The sequence below is a fragment of the Ictidomys tridecemlineatus genome, chromosome X (assembly GCF_052094955.1).
Source record: "Ictidomys tridecemlineatus isolate mIctTri1 chromosome X, mIctTri1.hap1, whole genome shotgun sequence".
NCBI lineage: Eukaryota > Metazoa > Chordata > Mammalia > Rodentia > Sciuridae > Ictidomys > Ictidomys tridecemlineatus.
The window spans coordinates 64,569,712-64,592,998 of NC_135493.1; the positions used below are offsets into that span (position 1 = coordinate 64,569,712).

The 23,287-nt window shown below is 33.3% G+C and overlaps 2 protein-coding genes across 3 annotated transcripts; one reads left to right on the forward strand and one right to left on the reverse strand.

Annotated features, from left to right (window-relative positions):
- Positions 1–453: 453 nt before the first annotated feature.
- On the reverse strand, positions 454–4,553 carry LOC101967007 (TLR adapter interacting with SLC15A4 on the lysosome). Its single transcript, XM_005328830.5, has 2 exons — positions 4,410–4,553; positions 454–3,433 (listed from the first exon to the last, which is right to left on the reverse strand). Exon 2 carries the CDS (start codon positions 3,391–3,393, stop codon positions 2,470–2,472), a length of 924 nt encoding a protein of 307 aa, XP_005328887.1. The 5' UTR covers positions 3,394–3,433; positions 4,410–4,553; the 3' UTR covers positions 454–2,469.
- Positions 4,554–9,643: 5,090 nt separating this feature from the next.
- On the forward strand, positions 9,644–15,017 carry LOC106144991 (SH3 domain-binding glutamic acid-rich-like protein 3). 2 transcript variants are annotated; one of them, XM_013360148.4, is made up of 3 exons: positions 9,644–9,947; positions 13,739–13,912; positions 14,827–15,017. In XM_013360148.4, the coding sequence occupies exons 1-3, from the start codon at positions 9,900–9,902 to the stop codon at positions 14,890–14,892; spliced, it is 288 nt and encodes a 95-aa protein (XP_013215602.1). In that variant the 5' UTR covers positions 9,644–9,899; the 3' UTR covers positions 14,893–15,017. The 2 variants fall into 2 exon arrangements, with proteins under 2 accessions (XP_013215602.1, XP_013215603.1); XM_013360149.4 differs by having other exon boundaries at positions 9,648–9,947; positions 13,739–13,906.
- Positions 15,018–23,287: the final 8,270 nt, after the last annotated feature.

Here is a 23,287-nt window from a genome sequence, read left to right on the forward strand (position 1 = left end):
TTAAACTGACCAATAAATGCAGGAAGCAACACTGTATTAAGCAACATTCTTAACCTCTTGAACTTCTTCCCTGTGGAAATATGGCAATTCTCTTCAACTGCTGAATCACTAACGTTATACAATTTTTAAAAATACATATTTTTAGTTGTAGTTGGACACAATACCTTTATTTTTCAGTTTACTTTTATGTGGTGCTGAGGATCAAATCCAGTGCCTCACATGTGCAAGACAGTGCTCCATGATGAAGTTATACCCCAGCCCACGTTCTCCAATTTTTATAAGCATAAACTAATATTTTCAACTACTGCAGCAGTGAGACAGAAATAAAACCATTATTCCATATATTTCAAATATATTTTTGAAAGAGAAAAGTATAATCATAAATGTGATACCTATAGTGAAAAATAGAAAACCCAAACTATGCTAAATTGCAAATTAATATGTGTATTTCATTAAAACATTGAAGTTAACAGGTATAACATCAGACTAAAACATAACACCAAACTCACTATCTTTGCTTATTTGATGATTACAGTATATTTTAGCCAATTTTAATCATAGTATTTTTATACAGGAAGCATTTTGATGAGGTTGGAAATAAATATAGGTAAAAGGAGGATATTTTAAACCTGAGAGCATAAATATGCATTTTAATTAGATATTGGCTCAATACATTTTTTATATAGTATTATATAGTCTCAACACTATTTATGAATAGATACATTTCATAAATCAATTATTAACACATGGCACTGTACCTAAGAAAATTATTCAGACCAGAATTATTGACTAACAATATTTAATTCAGTTTAGAAAATATAGATTTTAATACATTCTCATTTTGATAAATCTTGTGCTTAAAATGTACAAATTTAACCAAATAGAAGACAATATACACACAACTCATTTTCAGTATCTATATGAGAGTCAGTTTTTTCAAAACATTTTACCCATCATCATTTCAGAATCAAACATATGAAAAATAGAAATCGAGATTATGTGAAAGAATGAAGGGGAAAAGAGTGATGAAGGGATAAACAGGATAAATCAAAGATGCTTATTATTATATTATAAAAATTTGAAGAAAATGAAAAAATCTAAGGAACATTTAATGAAAATAATGAGTTATAAGGCTATTTAGGTGACACACTATATATAATATAATCAAAGACAAAAGAGATAATTGGAGGGGAAGGAGTGATTACTAGTGCACAAATATTATTACTATATAATGCAGCCATATAAAACCATAGTGTAAATTCATAACACTATATTTAACAAGCAAAGATGTGTGATAATCACTAAGAGAAGTGTGAAGTATTAACTGCGGAGTTTTGTTTACAAGTCTGCAATAAACCATACTATCCCGTAAGGTTAATTTATTTAATTCAGATTCCTAAATTTCAATTCTATGTTGCTGACTTTTATTCTAACCCAGGATACTGTATGTTTTCATTCATCCCATCCATGAAAATAATTAGGAAGAACATACAGATGTAACAAAGTTGATGTTTATCCCAGGAAAATTCAAAATATACAGTTTTAAAACAAACAGCACTGACAAAAATCACTATTTTTCTTAATACTTTTTTCATTTTTCTTTCAAATGTTATTTAAATTCAATTTTGTTTAAAGTATTTTTGAATAAACCCCATACTCCAATTTTATATGAAAATTATATATCATGATATATAATTTGTAGTATATATTATTATGATTATGTATAATATACGACATAAATTATAACATAATTTTCCATCTTAAAGGGGAAGTAAATTGTCTTCTGTATCTACAAGTTTGTTTTTCCATACATTTGAGATCTTCTTACATGTTAATGGTTTGCAAAATTTTATATATTTCTTTTCATTGCATAGGCATTCAAATACACCAAGAAATGAAACATATGATATGTGTGTGTGTGTGTGTGTGTGTGTATGAATGTGTAAAATTTTACTAGGATATTCTGATTGTCAATGTAAAGGATCCTGGATGTAAGAAATAAAATGAAGGATTTAAGAAATAAATAAAATGAAGGAGTTAAGAAATAAAATGAAAATTTAAGCACTACTAATGTCTATTAACCTTTTTGTACAGAAATAAATGTCCCATTCTGAATAGCTTTTAGTGGTCCTTTCAGTAGCTTAGAGCAAACACGCACTTCTCATCCCACTTTTGTTGTAAATAAAGTTGATTGACAGTGAGCTGATTGATTTGGTGTGTCAGTGACTACTCTGTAGATAAGCACATAATCATTAATGATGTCAAAACAGTAAGAAAACATACTCATAAAACTTAGTTATTATAGTTATCTCCTACAACAACTTGAATGTACACTGAGTCAAATAATTTTTTAAAGCAGCATGATAATCATACCTCAAAAGAGATTTTATGTGACATGATAAGCCAGAGAAGATTATTCTTACTGAAGTCTTGCTGAAGTTAATCAAATTAATCTACAGTTGATTCCTACTATAAATGTGATACAAGTTCCCTACTTGTCTGGTTTGATATTTGTAAGTTAGGAGTGCTAAATTCAGAACTGTTTCCATGGGAAATGTTACGAAGATTACATAGTGTTAAAGAGTGCAGAAGAGCTTCCCGAGCTTTTGATGCCTCTATGTTCTGCTCTTGGGAAATTTGAAGACTAATCTGATTTATATTGTTCATTAGCAGATTGGAAGCTATAAGATTGGTTATGGAGCGACACCTGGTGAGATTTTCTTCCAAAAATTGTTTATAGAGTTCATCGACCTTTTTTTCCATATAGCTATTAAGCATAGAATTGGAGAGAGGCTGCTTATGAAACAGCATACTTTTTTCTCGAATTTCATCTCCATTCAATAACTTTGAGGTGGGTGTTTTCTCCAGAGGCTCAATGATAGGAGAATGGCCCAATGGTATATCTACTGAAAGTAAAAGGGGACCATTAGAAACATCATCGTGTGTGTGTTCAACAAAGCAGCCTGAATCATACATGTTCCCCACATGATCACCTCCAATCTGTAGATCAGGATAATTCTGGCAAATACTGGTACATGACCAGGATCGATATAAATCCACTTGTCTTTCATCATGTTGTTCTCTCTTTGGAATGGTCAATGCAATGGACACAGTTCCTGGAAGAGGTGTATTTTTGCATTTTACCGCAGATAGCTCATCCACAGATTTTATTTTATTTGTATCATTACTTTGTTCATTTAAACTTTCTTTCATAATTTTTTCTTGATTTTCACTCTTAAGGGAGGAAATTGAATTGTCTTCTATATATAAAAGTTTATTTTTCCAAGTTTCTTTTTCATCATTTGATGTCTTCTTACATGTTACTGGTTTGCAAAATTTTGTATATTTCTGTTCTTTGTATGGGAGTTCAATTAGGAAGGCTTCTCCAAGCATTTTGTTAAAGAAATTTTCTAAAAGGAAGACTGTAGTATTCCTATAACATAAAAGAACTCATTAAGGCAATGTATATTACAATGTCAAATAAGTATTTATCTCCTATGTGAAGAAAAGATAAAGAAGGCAATATTTCTAAAAGGATAGAGAATAAAGCTAGGAATAAAGAGACTTTAGTTCCAGTACTACCATTGACCACTTTTTATTGGATAATTTATTTCTTACTCATCATTTTTGCATTAGTTAAAGAGTAACATTATTTTCTTTCTTCACAGGTTTATCACCATGATAATACTATTTGTGTGTGGTGCTGGAGACCAAACATGTAAGTTCAAAATGCTAGGCAAGCTAACCACCCCAATAAGGATAATATAATATAGTGCAATGCAAGTTTACAAATGTATAATTTTTACATTCAGCTGTCATTTAGATTTATAATTGACTAAAATGCCCAACAATTTTTCTTCCAAGAGTCTACTTAAAGCCTGCTTTCAAAGATATACCATTGGTTTTACATGTTCTTTTAATTAATATTGTTGAAGCATAACATTGAAAATTACTATAACCTAAATTGCATAAGTTGTAGGAAAATATATATTATTTGAACTCATGCAAACTTCTGATTTAGAATAGAAATACAGCCATTTATTTTTCAATAATATAAATGCAAATAGGTTTCTCAAATTCACTACCATTCTTTTTTCCTCTTTTTCTTTTTTCTTTATGCTTCTTTCTAATTTTCATTTTCTTCTTTTAGACTCAAATCTTATGGTAATAGGCAGGTATTTCAATATTTTCATGGTTCTTTAGTGCCACTGGAAGAATTTCTTCATTTCATATACTTTATTAAGGCATGAAAAGAAAAAGTAGACTTGATTCAAAACACAAATTTCCTTTTTCAAGTCTATAGTGTCTACTATAAATGTTCCCAGGAAATCTACTTTTATTCATACTTAAAAGAGTTTTGGAATAAAATAAAGTAATATGAGCTGGAATATGTTAGAATTTAGACTTACCTTTTCAAAATGTCAATGTACTTTCAGATTTGGTCTTCCAAAGTTCCAACACTCCAAACACAAAAAAGTCGTTGGTTCTCAGCTTCTACTCAACATTTCAGAAAGATAGCTTTAACCACATAAAATGCTTCTGCTTTCTGTTCATACCCTACGACTGAAACAAAGTAATAGGAAAATGATGTGGGTTGATCACATGTCTGGTATGGTAATGATCATATACCAAAAGAGGATCTTGAAAGTGTTTATTCAAGTTGGAAATGAAATTGAGAGTCAGAAAATGTTAACAACAGCTTTCTTCAAGTAAATGAAGGTAGAGGCAAGGTTATTTTCATTTTTTAAATGGAAAAAAAAGTGGTACCAGTATATTTTGTAATAATGAATAATTTGAAATAATCCAAATGGCCATTAATAAGAGCATGGTTAAATAAATTATGACACAGCTGAGGAGTGATACTGGTCAAAAAATAGTAGTGTGTTTTGTGCATGTATGAATATGTAATAACAAATTCCATAATTATGTACAACTTTAATGCACCAATAAAATGTGGAAAGAACAAAACAAACAAAAAATGGTTTAAATGGTAGAAAAATCATGATACATCTAGGACATGAAATATTAAACTGCTTTTATTAGTGCAGCATAATTATACATTGAAGTGGGTTCATTTTGACATAATATACACATGCATAGAATACAATTTGTTCCATTACAGTACTTCCTCTTTCTCTCTACTTCTCCTCCCTCTGTTCCCCTTCCTCTACACTACTGGTCTTCCTTCTAATTATTTACAGATTTTAAATTGGTACTTTATAGATAAAGTGAAATTCACATGGTGTAGTCATAGCAAAATTTGGTCAATTTCATTGGATAATTCCTCCCTTTTCTTGTTCCCTCTCCTTCTCCCTTAATAATCTTCCTCTACTCCATTGATGTTCCTTTTATTTTCATGGTGCCCCCTTCTCTTTTTCTCTTATTTTGCTCTAGCTTCTACATATGAAAGAAAACATTCAAACCTTCCCTTTCTGAGTCTAGCTTATTTCACTTAGCATAATGTTCTTCAGTTCCATCCATTTACCAGCAAATGCCAAATATCATTCCTCCTTTTGACTGTTCAAATTCCATTTATATATTCCATTCATATCTTCCATATGAATTCATATATTCCATAACATTTTCTTCATCCATTCATTTTTTGATAGACACCTGTGTTGGTTCCATAATTTTGCTATTGTGAATTGTACTGCTACAAATATTTATGTGCTTGTATCACTATAGTATGCTAATTTTCATTATTTTCGATAAATATCAAGGAGTGAAATAATGGGGTATTATGGTAGTTCCATTACTAATCTTTTGAGGTAGCTCCATATTGCTTTCCAAACTAGTTGAACCAATCTGCAGTCCCACCAACAATGTATGAGTGCACCTTTCTCTCCATATCCTTGCCAGAATTTATTTGTATTGTTGATGATTTGTATTCTAACTGGAACGTGATGAAATCTTAGTGTGGCTTTAATTTATATCTGAGAATTTTTAATGATTTAATAGCAAGTATCTATTAAATAATTACTACCAGTTATTCTACATATTCTATGTACACTACTTAAACAAGATATTATTCCCATTTACAGAAAACAAAGCAGAGAAAAAGATATACTTGCTGAAGGTAATAAACAGGTAAATAACAGAACTATGATTAGCATCAAGCAATGGATTCATATCCAATGCTGTTAATCACTATACCATATTTCCTAGTTATCTGTATAGAATGCACGTTGCAGAATAGAATATGCAGTATGATTCCATCATGAATTGCTTGTGCTATGTGTCAACACTTACAAATACTTTATACATAATAATTTAATCACCATAATATATATATGAAACAGACATTATTATTTCCATTTTACCTATAAGAAAACAAGCACAGAGAAGTTAGATAACTTGCCCGATGTTAGGCAAATGTAAGTGGTAGAGCCTGATATCAAAGCCTGTGTGCTTAACTTCCTTGCTGAGTTGACTTTCTCCCCCTTTTCATTGCCTTAATATATACAACCATTTTGGTGGGAAAGGATAAAAAACAGAACTGTTGTTCAATGTCAGGAAGCAGGTAAAGTGATATTTTTATTTTTAGACCCTGTATTTCTATATTATTTGAATTATTATATAATGAGCATGTATTCATAATAATTTTGTCACAGGAAAGCAGGGAGCTGGAACTCCAAACCTTGTTTTTGTATTCCCAGAAAGATAATTTCAAGTCAGACACCAAAAGCCATGCAAGAGAACTTTATTATAAATGAAAGTGAGGTGAAAGGAAAGTAAGGCTCAAGCAGGGAGCATTCTCAATAGAGAGAATGGGCTGTCTCCAAGCAGAGAATGACATACCACACAATGCTGTCTCTAACCTTATTACCATTTGATGTTTAGGGTCCTCTTCAGCAACCTTCACCAATCAGGTGTTCAACTCCTCCTTCATGTAGGGCAGTGGAGATTCTGACCTTAGTTGGTCCTCTCTGGAACTGTCATGGTGGCCATCCTATTTAGTGGGCTTCATCTACAAGTCAATCCCATGCTAATGTGGACATTGGAGTCAGTAACTGGTCAGAAGTTACCTTATTGCACCCACACAACTAAGGGAATCTTACTTCCCATACAAACACAAACACCTCTGGCTATAATTCCTAGCTTCACACCAACCTCAAAGATCCTGTAAAGAGTTACTCCCATTAATACTTTTATTTTAACACATTTTCCTACTAGCCCCTTTGCTTCTTTTTTAAAAAAAATTTTTTTTTAGTTGTAGTTGGGCACAATACCTTTATTTTATTAATTTTTATGTGGTGCTGTGGATCAAACCCAGGGCCTGGGTGAGTACTCTACCATGAGCCACAACACTGGCCAACTGCTTCTTTTTTTTTTTTTTTAACCTGCTATTTGTTTTCAACAAATTAACTGCTATCCTTTGCTTTCTCTTCCACTTTGAAAGTAGTTTAAAGATCCTAAAGTAATTTAAAGAACATTTGTGACCTTGCCATGCATTTCACTATTCATTGCTAGCTACTACCCAACAATGTGAATGATTGAAAAAATAAATAATTCACACAAATGACAAGAAAAATATTTGTTATCTTTATTAAGGTTTTCCAAAGCCATAAGTAAATCTAGATATAAAGTGCTAAAGTAGACTGAGAAGCATAAAGAAAATTTTTACATAGTTAATATTTTGGGCTACAATTATAAATATAGCTTTTGTTTAATAGTATTTTATCATTTTAAATAATTATCAAAAAAACATGCTACAGAGTAGGTTATATTTAACTTTGTAGGCGATACCAATCAAATTCTTTATTTTAAGCTGTCAAGTTATTCTCTGACAAGTAATAGTGCATTAATTGGAGCCAAGGAAATGGCTTATCTTGAACTGAGGAAATATGTTACAATCCACATGAGAAAGATAATAAAAACAATTTAAAAAATTGATTTCTTACCCATAGTATTACAACGGAATATTAAAAGGAAATGGAGATGTCTAATTCCTCCTACATTATACTCCTTTATTGTTTTTTTGCCTTGCTGACCCCTACATCCAGCTGATCCAAGTTGTATTGGATGTCCTGTCTTTTAAAAGCTCTGCCTTTCACAATTGCCATGATCTTTAGTTCTTGGATTGCTGCAAATGCTTCCAGTCTGGCCCTCTTCTAATCAAATTAACATGTTAAATTGATCTGCCTTTCATGAAAAACTGCTAAAATTTTCAAAGGCTTCTATCACCCATTGATTAATACAAGTTCATACAACTTATGACATGCCTCAAAGTGAAAGATTCTTACAAACGTTTTACATTTAATCTTCACAGAAGATTTACAAGTTATGATTATCCGTAATTTGGCACAACAGGAAACAACTTTGAAAATATTATTAAATAATATAAAAATAAAATGAAACTAAAATCCAACATGAAATCTGAAAACCTCTCTGTTGATTTTCCCAGTTTACCTCCTCAGCCTCCCTTTTATTTCTCTACTTGCTTCCAAAGCTACAATTGCCATTTTTTTTCATGACTCCTCTCTCTACCAAAAAGTCCTTTGTTCTTCTAAATTCCCTGCAGACTATATATCCTTCAGGTTGTAGTTTAGCTCTCAATTATTCAGGGCTGCCTGCCTTGACCCACTAGTCTCGGTTAGTTTTCTCTATATTTACCTACTTTTGTTAGGTTTTACTCTGTGAGTTACTTGAAGGCAAAAGTAGGGTTTTTTTTTTTGTTCATTGATGTGTTCTGAATATGTCTAGCAATTATTATCATCAATAATTATTATTACCATTTTCTGAACTACTATTTAAATGGTGTGTCAAACACTTTTCACATACTTAATTCATTTGATCCTGACAAGGATATTGGTAGGTAGGTATGACCATACTCATTTTAACCACAGAGATACTGACAGGAAGTAAGTAAGTAATCTGCCCCCAAATCCATAGTAATTAAGTGGGAGAAACATAGAATATGAATTTGCCTAACTCGGAAGCTGGGGCTGAGCAGTTCTTTGGTCCTTTGCTCTTAATTTCCATTATCATCTACCCACTTTTGGGAAACACCCAAAATATCACTACATTCCACTACTGAAAAAGATTAACTGGAAAATGAGTTAAGAATATATTGAAAAGGAAGCCAACATTTAAGCAAGAGGTCATCTTTTTACAGAAGAGGAAAAGAGAAAAAGTGTTAGGAGAGCCAGGGAATATTGCACCTGGTATTGCACAAACTAAAAATTTGACTCCCAGAAGGAAAGGGAGGGCTGCAAATCACGTTCTCAAGAAGGGCGGAGGGCTGGGGCGGGGGGGGGGGGGGCGGCAGGAGAGAGAGAAAAGAGGAAGCTCCCTGGGCAAAGAGAAAAGATAATGTTGATATGATGATCACCTCCCGACGAGTACCATTTGTTCTTTCTCTTTAAACTCAAGCAACACAAGTTTTATTTGTGTTCTTTTTTTTTTTTTTAACGCACTACTTTCGGTCGCAGGTGACTCCGTATTTTTTACGAAGCTTTAGTAGCCAACAGAAAAGTTCCCGCTTGCCTAGCCTCCTTTTCCAAGCAGGGCGGAGGGAAAATGGACAGCATGCTGGGCCTGAGAATGCATTTTACACTTCCCGCTCCTCCTCTCCAGGGCCTCTTAAATGAGGAGATAAAAGAGGACTTAGCTAGTGTTTATCACTTCTGGGAGTCCAGCCCTCCTCCCTGCCTGCCGGTGGGGGCTTCCGCTCTCTGGTCACCAGGAACCCGCTTTCCTCAGAATGGGAGCTAGCATGCGCCACAGGGGCGCTTGTTTTCCAGCCAATCCCGAGCCCAAGGGCTACTGGCCCTTAGCAACCCGCATGGAGGAGGGCAGAGCTGGGTGTTCCGACTACTGAAGCCAAGCTGAGCGGAGCGAAGCAGCCGTGAAGTAGTTAACTTCTTATTACTCCTGCAAAAGTACCCTGCGTGGAAACAATGAATTCCATTAAAGTCTATTATACCAGCGTGTCAGGCTCTAGGGAGGTGAGTAGGAAGAAAAGGGCCTCAGAGCCAGGGCGGGAGCGGGAGAGACTAGAGTGAAGACCTTCTAGTTGGGAACTTCAAAATTTTGCTAATACTTTACATAACCTTTCTGCTTTTCCTCTCAACTCCATACTCTCTAGGCTTTGGGAGATGGGCGGTGCACAGAAGGACAGATAATGTGATTAACTCTCTCATACAGATTGAGCTCTAAGAACTGATTGACATGGGAAGTTACTGGTATCTTGAATTCAACCACCTCAAGGACCTTCAATAATTTTACCTGTATTTCAAATGGTAGAAATAAAGAACTCTATTTAGGAAGGGAGAGGGAAAATGACAGTGAATGAACACCTAAACTCCTCAGAGAAGAGAACCCAAATGAGACAAACTCTTATTTATTATTATTATTATTATTATTATTATTTGGTACTGGGTATTGAACTCAGGGGTGTTTTACCACTGAGCTGTATCCCCAGTCTTTTTTTTTTTTTTTTTAATTTGACGCAGGGGCTGGGGTGGTGTCTCAGTGGTAAAGTGCTTGCCTACCATGTGTGAGGCACTGGGTTCAATTCTCAGCACAGCATATAAATAAATAAAATAAAGGTCTATTGATAACTAAAAAAATATTTGGAAAAAAATTGAGGCAGAGTCTCACTAACTTGCTTTGGTTCTCACTAAATTACACAGACCTCCAATTTGTGACCTCCTGCCTTAGCTTCCCCAGTCACTGGGACTACAGGGTGCACCACTACACCCTGCCAAAATGTCGACTTCTTATATTTTTTTTTAAGTTATACATATCAGTAGAGTCCCTTTTAATATAATTATACAAGCATTCAGTATATCTTATTCTAATTAAGACCCCAGACTTGTGGATGTACAAGATGGTGAGATCCACTGTGCAACATTCATATATGTACATAAGAAAGTTATGTCAGATTCATTCCATTGTCTTCCCCTAAAAACTGTCAATTTCTAATAAGTAGATGTATTTGCATAGATCAGACGTTTATTAGATGAATTGAAATTTAAATGACTTCTTTTAACCAGAATGTAGGAAATATTATAGAATGGAACTGTGCAACAGAAATATAATGAAAGCCATATATGTAATTTGAAATTTTAGTAGCCATTTAAAAAACAGGTGAAATTGACTTTAATATGTTTAACACAAAATATCCAAATACCATTACTGCAACATGTAATCAATATAAGAAATGCAAATATTATATATTATTTTTTATATTGTCTTCAAATTTACTATGAATTGTGCAAATACTACATATAGTACATCTCATTTTGGAGTAGCCACATTTCATTCCATGATAGTCACATGTGACTAGTGGTTATCACATTAGGCAACACAACTATAGAAAGACCAATATATGGCCCAAAACCTCCTTCTACGATATTTTTAGACAAAAATGAAAACTGAGGAATTTGAAATTGATTATAAATGGTTGGCATAGCTTCACCACAATCATTCTGTGTGTCAAACTCCATATTTGCAGGAGGAATGAGATTGATTCAGTCTTGAAAGAGGAGGCTGATTTTGCATAAAACCTGGTCTGGTAGTTTAGTGTTTTTGCCTGTGTACTAACCCACAACATTAAAAATGAGCAGACTTAAAAAAAGAAACCTGTGGGCTATTTTACTAGGTTTTTCTTTTTAGCATTTTAATTAATGTTATTGAGTTTAGTAATTGTAAGAGGGAATGATTTGGAGTAAGAACCACAATGAATGCAGTAGATCACCCACTGAACCCTTGTCCCATGACATACTGTAGATTACAATCATCTGGAGGGTTTGTTAAAATAAATTTTTCCTAGGACCCACCCCCAGAAATTCTGACACTGTAGATTTGAGGTGGACTAATGCTGATGCTGCTAGTCTGAATCACACACAGAATAGCACTGCTCTAGGCAACCCTATTTTAATGGGTTCCTCTGAAAAGGTTTTGAAAAATTAATATAAAAATGTGACTCAAAAATCTCATGTAATATGACTTCTCAGTTTTAAAAACTAATGAGCCTTAGAAATTAGAAATGCTGCATTTTAGAATTTCAGAATTTTCTCCATTATCCATTGGATATAGTAACAATTTTCTAAGCATGGCAGGATTACCATTTCAAGTCATCAAACAAAAAGCCTACTGACATGCACTTTCATAGAAATCCCACTTGAATAAGCTGGGTTTGGGTTTGTCAGATTGCTTTCACATGTTTTCTTTCATTACAGATTTTATTTGACAAAATTGACCAAGTTTGTCACATGAAAATGTAGTAACCTTAACCTTTACCTAAGATTTATGCTGTAGGTTTTTTTTTTAATATGGCTATTAAATACATTTAAAGAATAACCAACTTTTGGGGCTGGGGTTGTGGCTCAGTGGTAGAGTGCTTGCCTAGCACATGTGAGGCACTGGGTTCGAGTCTCAGCACTGCATATAAATAAATTTTAAAAAGGTCCATTGACAACTAAAAATATTTTTTAAAAATAAACCAATCAATCAATAAATAAAGGTCCATTAAACAGCTAAAAATATTAAAAAAATAACCAACTCTTGAAATTTTACCTATTAGCAGATGATACGAATTTAACAGTTCATATGAAAGGACAGAGTAAGAAGTGACCACCTTGATGTACTCATTACTTGTAAATAGTAATCTGTTCATGTATTTATTTTTTTCATCCTTTGGATTGCCTCTCTGATTTAGTCTCTGTGATTTGTAACTTGTAGTATGTTTTCCTCAGTTTTAAAAATGTGGTATCATGTCCATTTCCTATCCAGAACTGCCATAGATACCAGTATAAATTAAAGCACGAACGAGTGCAAAAGCCTGCCTCAACTATTAGCAGAATGTTCTTAACGGCTTGAAATACAGTGTGAAATGAATCTGGTAAATATTTACAATCCATAAGAGATTTTCAACCCCCACAGACACTATAATTTTCTTATATACAGTTGACACTTGAACAATTCTGGGAGGCTGGGAGGTGTTAGGAGAGCAGCGATCAGTCTTACCCCCACAGTTGAAAATCTGCATTTTAACTTTTGATTCCTCAAGACCAGAAACCTTACCAATAAAGTAAACAGTTGAATAGTACACATTTTAAATGTTATATATGTTGAAAGTACATGAGAACCAGGAAAGATCACTTTTTACTGAATGGTGCAATTAACTGAAGAGAGGAACTACACATGCAGAGATGATTAGCATCACATAGACTCGCCTTAGATTTTAAAGCACATACTCCAAACATAAGAGCTCATTGAAATAGGAACAGTAGATGGCTACAAAATTACTATAGTTGTATAGAATGTATTGTGGCTAATTTTATGCAGTTATGATTTAATACTGCATCAGTACACTGTGTACACTTCTGGCAACTGTGAATGGTGCCATGTACAGTCTGTTGCACATCTATCTATGTATATACATATACACAAACATGTGTGTATACACATGTATACACATGCATATATTAAATGTTTATATGACATATATACTATATTTAATGTGTTTATTTATTTATATATATACACACACACACAGATACATACACATATACACATACATACGCATACAAACATATAAACTTCACAAGAACAATACTTAACTTTGTTTCAAAATATTTACAAGAATCCCTAACTTGTTTCACAATCAGGCTTTGTACCATTAATACCTATGTCTATTCTATTTCTATTCATAATGGACAAGGAAGGGGAAAAAATATTGGGACCAATTGATTAGACTTATTAACATCTTTTTTTCTATATTTCTATCTAGGTAAAGCAGAGACAAGAAGAAGTTATCAGAATTTTAGATGCTTACAAAGTACAGTATGAATTAATAGATATTTCTATCAGTTTGAAAGTACTTCAAGAAATGAGGATGAAGGTTTCCACACCTAAGGCTCTACCACCTCAAATATTCAATGGCCAAGACTATTGTGGAGTAAGAGTGAATATCCATTTTTATTCTATTTTCATTTCATATCTTAAAGTCATATACAAGAGAAAATGTATATGTACAGGGTAAGAGGGTTAGATTTCCCCAGCTATATAATAATTTAATTAAGTTCCTGAAAGCAAGGCAATTTTTATTTTATGAAGAAAAGATTATTACAAAAGGAAAATATAGCTGGGCATGGTAGCACATGCCTATAATTGCAGCAAATGACCAACAAATATATGAAAATTGTTCAACATTATTAGCAATAAGGGAAAATGCATATCGAAACAACACTGAGGGCTGGGTTGTGGCTCATGTGCTCGCCTACCCTGCATAAGGCACTGGGTTCAATCTTCAGCACAACATAAGAATAAAATATTGTGTCCACCTAAATCTAAACAATAAATATTAAAAAAAAAGCAACACTGAGATTTATCTCACTCCAGTCAGAATGGTAATCATCAAGAAATAAAAATAAAATAACATCTGGGCGGGTGGCGTACACCTGTAATCTCAGCAACTCAGGAGGCTGAGTCAGGAGAATCACAATTTCGAGGCCAGTGTCAGTAATGTGAGGCCCTTAGTAATTTAGTGAGACCTTGTTTCAAAATTTAAAAGAGTTGGGGCTGTTGCTCAGTTGCTAAACACCCCTGGATTCAATCACTAGTACTTCCAAAAGAAAACAAGAAAAGAAAGTATATCATGAAGCTTGTTTGAAGATAATTATATCAGTATTTTTCATCATACATCATAATATGAAATAAGTCGTATTCTGGAGAAATTTTTCATCTAACTTAACTAGCAGAGGTTTTCAAAGCCTAGGCAGACTTAACGTGGACACTTGAGTTTAATGGGGTCATAATTGAGAATTATTATCACTGATGTTACAAGTTAATTTTATTTTTGTTTTGTTTTGGTTTTAGGATTTTGAAATGTTCCACAAGGCAAAGGAAAACAAAGAGATTCTGAAATTCCTGAAGATGGAATGAACTGGCAGTTATGCTGATATGTTTACGAAGACGGTTCTACATATACTTCATAGATCTGTTTAATTAATCACTTTAATACATGGACTGGTTCCATTTCAAGGGTGCATTAAATAATTTCTTTGTTACTCTGTGAACATTTTATTTAACTAAAAAAAATTGAACTGGGGGTGTGGCTCAGTGGTAGAGCACTTGCCTAGCATGTGTGAGGCTCTGGGTTCGATCCTCAGCACCACATATAAATAAATGAAATAAAGGTCCATTGACAACTAACAAATATTTTTTAAAAAAGAAAAAAAAATAAGTATCTATTAGCATCAAATTTTAAAGGTCACTAGTAGTTATCCATTTATAAGCATGAAGTAGATTTTAGTACAATTTTCAATTGGCTTTCAACTTTATTTTTAAAATATTTATCAGTACAATTAGCAAAGGATTATAGACTGTACTGATGTGATTTTTTAAAAAGGAAAAAGGAAAAAAAAAGCACCAAATAATATTCCAAGTCTTCCTAAAAAGAAGTAGAGGAAGTAGGAATTTATGTAATTAAAAATATCTTCAAGTGATTATTTTTATACTGGGCATTGAAGACAGGGGAATTTTTTTCACTGAGCTATATTCACAGATATTTTTATTTATATGTATTCATTTTTAGGCAAGATCTTGCTAAGTTTCTGAGGCTGTCCTCCAACTTGTAATTTTTCTGACTTAGCCTACTGGTTCACTGGGATTATAGGCTTGCACCAGCATTCCTAGCAGATGAATTTTTTACACACTAAAATCTGGCACCAGTACTAAAAACAATTTTAGGTCACCTCCCCTTTGCCCCTACCTCTGCTATAAAATGACAGATTTTTTTTTTGCAAACTCTTTCTCCTCAAGTAGTTCTTGTTGACGGGCAAACCAATCCACTCAAGATCCAACTAAGAAACTTAAATGTCATCCTTAATATCACTCATGCCCTCACTCCATCAACCCTTAGGTGAACTGGTATTAATATTTCAGTTACCTTCCACTTTTCCAGCTGTCTACCCATTGTTTTTTTTCATATCTTTATTACTCTTGCCCACATTCTTTTAATGATATCTTAATTAACTCTTATTTCCAGTTTTGTTATTAAAATATCTGCCTTCCACACTACTGCTACATTTGTGCTATTTTTGGCTAAAAATTGGAATCACCTAAGTAATAAAAAATATAATATCTAGATACCACTCTTAGTAATTTTAATGGGCAAATAAGTAGCATTAGAATGATGTTTCTAAAACATAAGCTTAAATGAGTCTACACAGCCTTCATGAAGTTTATCATCTGTGGTGTAGGAAAACCACATTCCTCACAATCATCTAGAGTGCTTATTAAATATTTATATTCCTGAATTTTCCACAGATTTTTAAAGCTGGAGCAAATATATTTGAATTTCAAATTAATAGCTTCAGGGTGACACTCAAGTACCATAATTTTGAGAATTGCTGATTTATAGGGTAAAATCTAAATTCCATATTTGTTCTTTCAAAGAGGCATATATAGACCATTCTATCCCAGCTCTCAGTTACAACAACTCTCCCTGATTAACCCTACTAAACTCTATAAATCATCAGTTGTGCATTTTCTTAACTTTTATCCACATAGTCCTTGCATCCTCCTCCCATCTGCTTAACAAGTAATTACTGATCTTTCACATACAATTCCCCTATGATGTCTTCCTCCCTAATAGAATATAACTCCATTTTTCTTTATGACACAGATGTTACCCATTACCCACTCTATCAGAGCATTAGTAACAGTTTAGAACTAAAGACTCCCTTCAAAGTAGCAATAGCTAACTCTTCTTGAACATTCACTATGTGAAAGGCACTATTATATTCTAAGATGTTTGTGTGAGTTAACCTCATTTAATCTTCACAATGTTATGGAGTGGGTACAATTTATTATAATTTCCATTCTGTGGATGAGGAAAATGAATTTCTAATTAGTGATTTGCACAAGACTACATAGCTAATAAGTGATCACATCAGAATTTGAACCTATTACAGAAAGTAAATATGAGGAACTTACTAGATAGGGGATAAGAGGATCTGAAAGGAGAGAAAGCAACAATAAAATGAGTTGGTAGTGAGGTTTCCTAAAAAATTCCACAGGTTAGCCCTTCTTAAGGTCAAAACTTCTAGTGTGATGGGAGAGTTGATTCCTTTAAAATGCAAGCTAGTTGTTGGTAAACCAGGAACAGAAAGGACTGCTACCTCTTATTTCCAAAGTCTAGCAAGAGAACTCTGGCAGCCTCTCATTGCAAAACAACTGCAAAATGGCAGTGCCTAATGAGAATCCAGGATAATGGAACTAAAGCCAACCTCATGGAGCCCTACACCTCTATTATGACTGAGAAAGCATGCTCAGATTTCCTTTGCCTGCTATGGAAATACAAGACTACTCAAATGAGAGTAATTAAAGCCTGTTTATTCAGAGCTTGCTATAGCAAAATCAGCCACCTATAATATCATTTATATTTTGCAGAAACTCAAAGATAGAGGAATGGGAAAACTAGGTAGAAATCAGAGGGAGTATTTTATGTATGCCTTGGATGAAGGCTGTTGGCTGAGGGAAGCTGAAGTTAGGCTAACTTGAAATGGAACATCTTAACTTGAAATGGAACCTCCTTGGTTAGGGGGAACATACTTGGCTTTCTCCTATTGAAGACAGAAATTAGGAAAATGACAGTTATTAATCAAGCTCTAAGTGTTACAGAGACTGTGGTTTGCCCTGGATTGTTTGCTGCAGAGGCTATGGTTTGGCTTCATGGGTTTGTTCGGCTTTTAAAACAGAGCTTTATTTTTACATGAGAATTGGCAATTGTCTGCCTGTATATTTAGTCCTTCCATTCCCAGAGAGGCACGAAAGTGTCTCAATGTGAACTGGCATATACAGTAACTTTCGGTTCAGGAAGTTAATGGTGAGAAATAATTGTGAACCAGGTAACCAGTAAGTAGAGGGATATATATCGACATAATAATCACAGTTTAAAATCAATTTCTCCCTTAAAATAGAGAAAATACATATCATGTGAAAAGTTCCCCCCTGCCTTTAGCATCTTATTTTTCCAGTCTTCAGGCATATACTTAGAAAACTGAAGATTGTTACTTAAGAAGAAAATATCAGATTGTTACATAGCAGAATAACATTCACTGGAGCTACCCATAGGATCTTTCATATGAGTAGTACAAAACACTGATTTTTCAGGTGCAACATTCTCAATAGCCATCAACTGAGAAGAAAAGTTCCCATAGGTGACCCCCCAAAAAATATGTCTACATCTTAATCCCTGTAACCTAGTATATTGCTTTTCTTGGAAAAGGGTTTTGAACATATAATTAAGAATTTTGAGATAAGGAAATCATCCTGAATTGTAGGGGTGAGCTATATATCCAATGAAAAGTATCCTTATAAGAGTGAGGTAGATGGACATTTGAGAGAGAAGTAGGCACTATGATGGTGGAAAAAAAAAAGACTAAATTGATGTGGTCACTGGCCAAGGACTGCCTGGAAACTGAAATAGGCAAAGAATGTATTTTTCCCTAGAGGTCTATTAACAGTTGCTGACACCTTGGTTTTGAATTTCTGCTCTCCAGAACTGTGTCTGAAGATACAGAATAAATGTCTGTTGTCTTAAGACATTCAGTTTGGGGTACATTTTTACAAGATTTATGGAAAATTCTTATATTCCCAAAATGTAATTTCTGAAAATAAAGAAAGAAGGGAATAAAAATACCTGGGATAATGGGTGAGGCCAAAGAAGGAAGAGGTTACCCTTTAGATTAACTACTAAAGGATAGACACTGGGCTCTTTCTCAAATCACAGTATGAGTGAGAAAGCTTATAGAATAGGACAAGAGTCACTTGCACATTCCAAGTATCTTTTATAAATTGCTCAAGGCAAAAATTGTGAAAAGACAGATAGGTACATAAAGAAACTAAAGTCCTAATTTTTTGTTTCTGTTCCAAAAGAAATGCAAATGAGAGTTCTTCAAACTTAAAGAAATGATGATTACTAAGAAGAAGGGAGGATGGGCTGGGATTGTGGTTCATAGGTAGAGTGCTCGCGGTAGAGTGCTCACTTAGCACCGCCTGGACCCAGGTTCGATTCTCAGCACCACATAAAAATAAAGGCATTGTATTGTGTCCATCTACAAAAAAAAAAAAGATTCATTCCCCCCCCCTCTCTCCTATAAAAAAAATTTAAAAAAAAAGAAGGGAGGTATAAAACTCATTGGTAAGAATAACTATATGCACAGATTCAGAATGTTCTAATTTCTAAGGCATGGTCCATAAGACATTTGTATATCTAGTATGAAAACTAAAAAAAATTAAAATAAGACCTATGTTAATGTGTTTAGATATAGGTAATACAGAAATATAAAAATGGGGCATCAAAAATCCAAAATATGGTGAGGATTAGAGTATATGTGTAAAATTTTCTTACCGGTACATTTTTTGAGGGTATACGGGGATTGAACTCAGGGATACTTGACTACTGAGCCATTTCCCTAGCTGTATCTTGTATTTTATTTAGAGACAGAGTCTCACTGAGTTGCTTAGTGCCTCACTGTTGCTGAGGCTGGCTTTGAACTTGCGATATTCCTGTCTTAGCCTCTTAAATTGCTGGGATTACAGATATGCACCACTGTGCCCAGCCCTTATTGGTACATATTTTTCTCTTTTTTATTTGTTACCATTCTTATCTTTATGATTCTGTTAAGATACCATCATAATTTGTTATAATTGAAAGATGTTTTTTATAAGCCTCTTGGTAATCACAAAGCAAAAATCTATGATCAAACTAAAAATAATAAAGAATCAAAATACTCTAGTAATCAATTAATCACAAATAAAAGACTGAGAGAGAAAGGAACTAAAGGCAGAAAACACATTACAAAATGGATATAGTAATACCTTATCTATCAATAATTTACTTATGTATGAATAATTTGAAATAAATTTTCTAGCAGCTGTAGAATGAAAAAATAAACAAAACATGCAACTATGTGTATTATATGTTGCTTACAAGAAACTCACTACATTTATAGGAACACAGAAAGACTGAAAATGAAGAAGTGAAATAAGATATTCCATTATAAATGGAATGAAAAATAAAGCAGGTATAGTTGTGCTTTTATTAGATAAAATAGACTTTAAAGAAAAAGCAGTAAAATGAAACAAGTAAAGTCATTACATAATGATAAAGGGGGCAATCCTGCAGAAGAAATAACAATACTGAATACATATGCACCTAATATCAGATCCTCAAATATATAAAGAAAATATTAACAGAACTTAAGAGATAGAAAGAAATTCAATAAGACTTGGGGACTTTACATTTTCAGCAGTAGACAAATGATAGAAAATAAAAAAAGAAACAGCAGTGTTAAATTGCATCCTAGACAAAATGAATCTGACAGGCATCTACAGCATATTCCTTCTGACAGCTGCCAAATACTCGTTATTCTCATCAGCACATAGGTCATTCTCTATGATAGATCTTATGATAGGCCACAAAACAAGTCTCAACATATTTTTTAAAATGAAGACATGTCAAATATTTTTCCTGACCATAATGAAGAAAAATGAGAAACTAATAACAAGAAAAATGTTTTGAAACTATAAAAACATGTAAATTAAACAACATACTCTTGAATAACTGATGGATTGAGGAAGAAATCAAGAAAGAAATTTAAAATCTTCTTGGAACAAAAGCAAATGGAAGCCCAAATTACCATTATTGTTATTATTTTTTGGTGCTGGGGATTGAACTCACGGGCACTTGACCACTGAGCCATATACCCAGCCCTATTTTGTATTTTATTTAGAGATGGTCTCACTGAGTTGCTTAGTGCCTCACTGTTGCTGAGGCTGGCTCTGAATGCTGGATTCTCCTGTCTCAGCCTCTCAAGCTGCTGGGATTATAGGTGTGCGACACTGTACCAGCTTCCAACTTACCAAATCTTATGGGATAGGAGCAAAAGAAGTACAAAGCAGGAGGTACATAGCAATAAACATATACAATTTTAAAATATTTTTTAGTTGTAGATGGACACAATACCTTTATTTATTATTTATTTATTTATTTACTTTTTGTGGTGCTGAGTATAGAACCCAGTGCCTTGCACGTGCCAGATGAGTGTGCTACCACTGAGCCACATCCCCAGCCCCAACATATACATTTTTTAAAAAGCAGAAAGATTTCAAACAACCTAGCATTGCTTGTCAAGTAACTAGCTAAGTAAGAACAAATAAAACCAAAATTCATAAAGGAAATATAGTAAACATCAGAGTAGAAATAAATGAAATGGAATCTAAAAATTATAAAAGATTCAAAAAAGAGTTACTTCCTCAAAAAGATAAAATATACACTTAGCACTTAGCTAGAATAAGAAAAAAAAATGAAGAAGACTCAAATAAATCAATTCAGAGATGTAAAGGGAAATATCAGAAATGATTATAAAAAATTGTTAGAAATTGTTATAAACATCTATATGCCAACAATTTGGAAAACCTAGAAAAATGAAGAAATTTCCTAGACCCAAGCACTTTACAAGATTGAATTATGGAAAAATAGAAACTTGAACAGACTAACAATTGGTTATGAGAAGGAATTAGTGACAAAAGTTCTCAAAGAAATGTCCAGGACCGGGCTGGGGATGTGGCTCAAGCGGTAGCGCGCTCGCCTGGCATGCATGCAGCCCAGGTTCAATCCTCAGCACCACAAACCAACAAAGATGTTGTGTCCGCCGAGAACTAAAAAATAATAAATATTAAAAAATTCTCTCTCTCTCTCTCTCTCTCTCTCTCTCTCTCCTCTTTCACTCTCTCTAAAAAAAAAAAAAAAAAAAAAAAAAAAAAAAAGAAAGAAAAAAGAAATGTCCAGGACCAAATGGCTTTACTTATAAATTCTAACAGTCAAAACACTGATATATATTCTTAAATTGTCCCATAAATTGAAGAAAATTTCTAAACTCATTCAACAAGGCCAGCATGACCCTGATGTCAAAATCACAAAAAGACAAAACAACGAAAAGAAAACTACAAACAAATATCCTTGATGAACATGGATTTAAAAATCATCAATGAAATACAAGCAATGCAAATCAAACAACACATCTAAAATATTATTTACTGTGATCAAGTGGAGTTAATTCCAGAAATGCACAGAAGGTTCAGCAGACACAAATCATGAATGATACACTACATCAGCAGAATTAGGGACACAAACGCATGATAAAATAGATGCACAAAAGCCACTTGATAAAATTTAAAATCCTTTAAATATCTCAATAGATGCACAAAAGCCACTTGATAAAATTTAATATCCTTTCATGGTAAAAATTCTGAACTAATTAGTTGTACAAGGAAATTACCTCCATATAATACAGAACATTTATGATAAACCTATAGTTAACATTCTATTCAATGAGGAAATACTGAATTTTTTCTCTCAAGAAATGGAAGAAGACAGAAATGCCCTGTTCACTACTATTAGTCAACTTAGTTCTGAAATTTCTAGACAGAGTAATTAACCTAGAAAAAGGAATAAAGGGTATCCAAAATCAGAAAAAAAAGAAGCCAAATTGTCACTGTTTGCAGATGACATGATCTTATATAAGAAACCTCCCAAATTCCACCAAAAAAACTATTAGACCTAATAAATGAATTCAGCAAAATTGCAGGATACAAAATCAGCATGCATTCAATAGCATCGATATATGCTAAAAGTGTGTCATCTGAAACAGTTCTCAGAAAGCAATCTCAGTTACAACACCTCCAAAATAAGATTTAAACATTTGGGAACAAATTTAATCAAAGAAGTGAAATATATGTACAATGAAAACTATGAAACTTTGATGAAAGAAATTGAAAAGACACAAACATTTGGAATGACATTTCGTGTTTGTAAATTGGAAGAATCAATGTTGATAAAATGCCTAGTCACATGCAAAGTAATCAGTAGATTCAATGAACTCCCAATCAAAATTCCAATGTTCTTCACAGAACTAGAAAAAATAATATTAAAATTTGTGTGGAAACACAGAAACTGTGAACAACCAAGTCATGTTAAGCAAACAGTATAAAGTAGGAAACATTATATTACCTGCCTTCAAAATACACTGCTATGAAACTATAGCAAACAAAACAGCATGACATTGGAATACAAACAGACAAACTGAACAATAGAGAACAATAGAGAGAGAGAACAACATAGAAATCCTAGAAGTATACCCACACATCTACAGCCAAATAATTTTTGATAAGGTGCTAGGAACACACAATAAAGAAAGGACATTCTTTTTGATAAACGGTGCTGGCAAAAGTTGATATCTATATGCAGAAAAATGACAATAGACCCCAG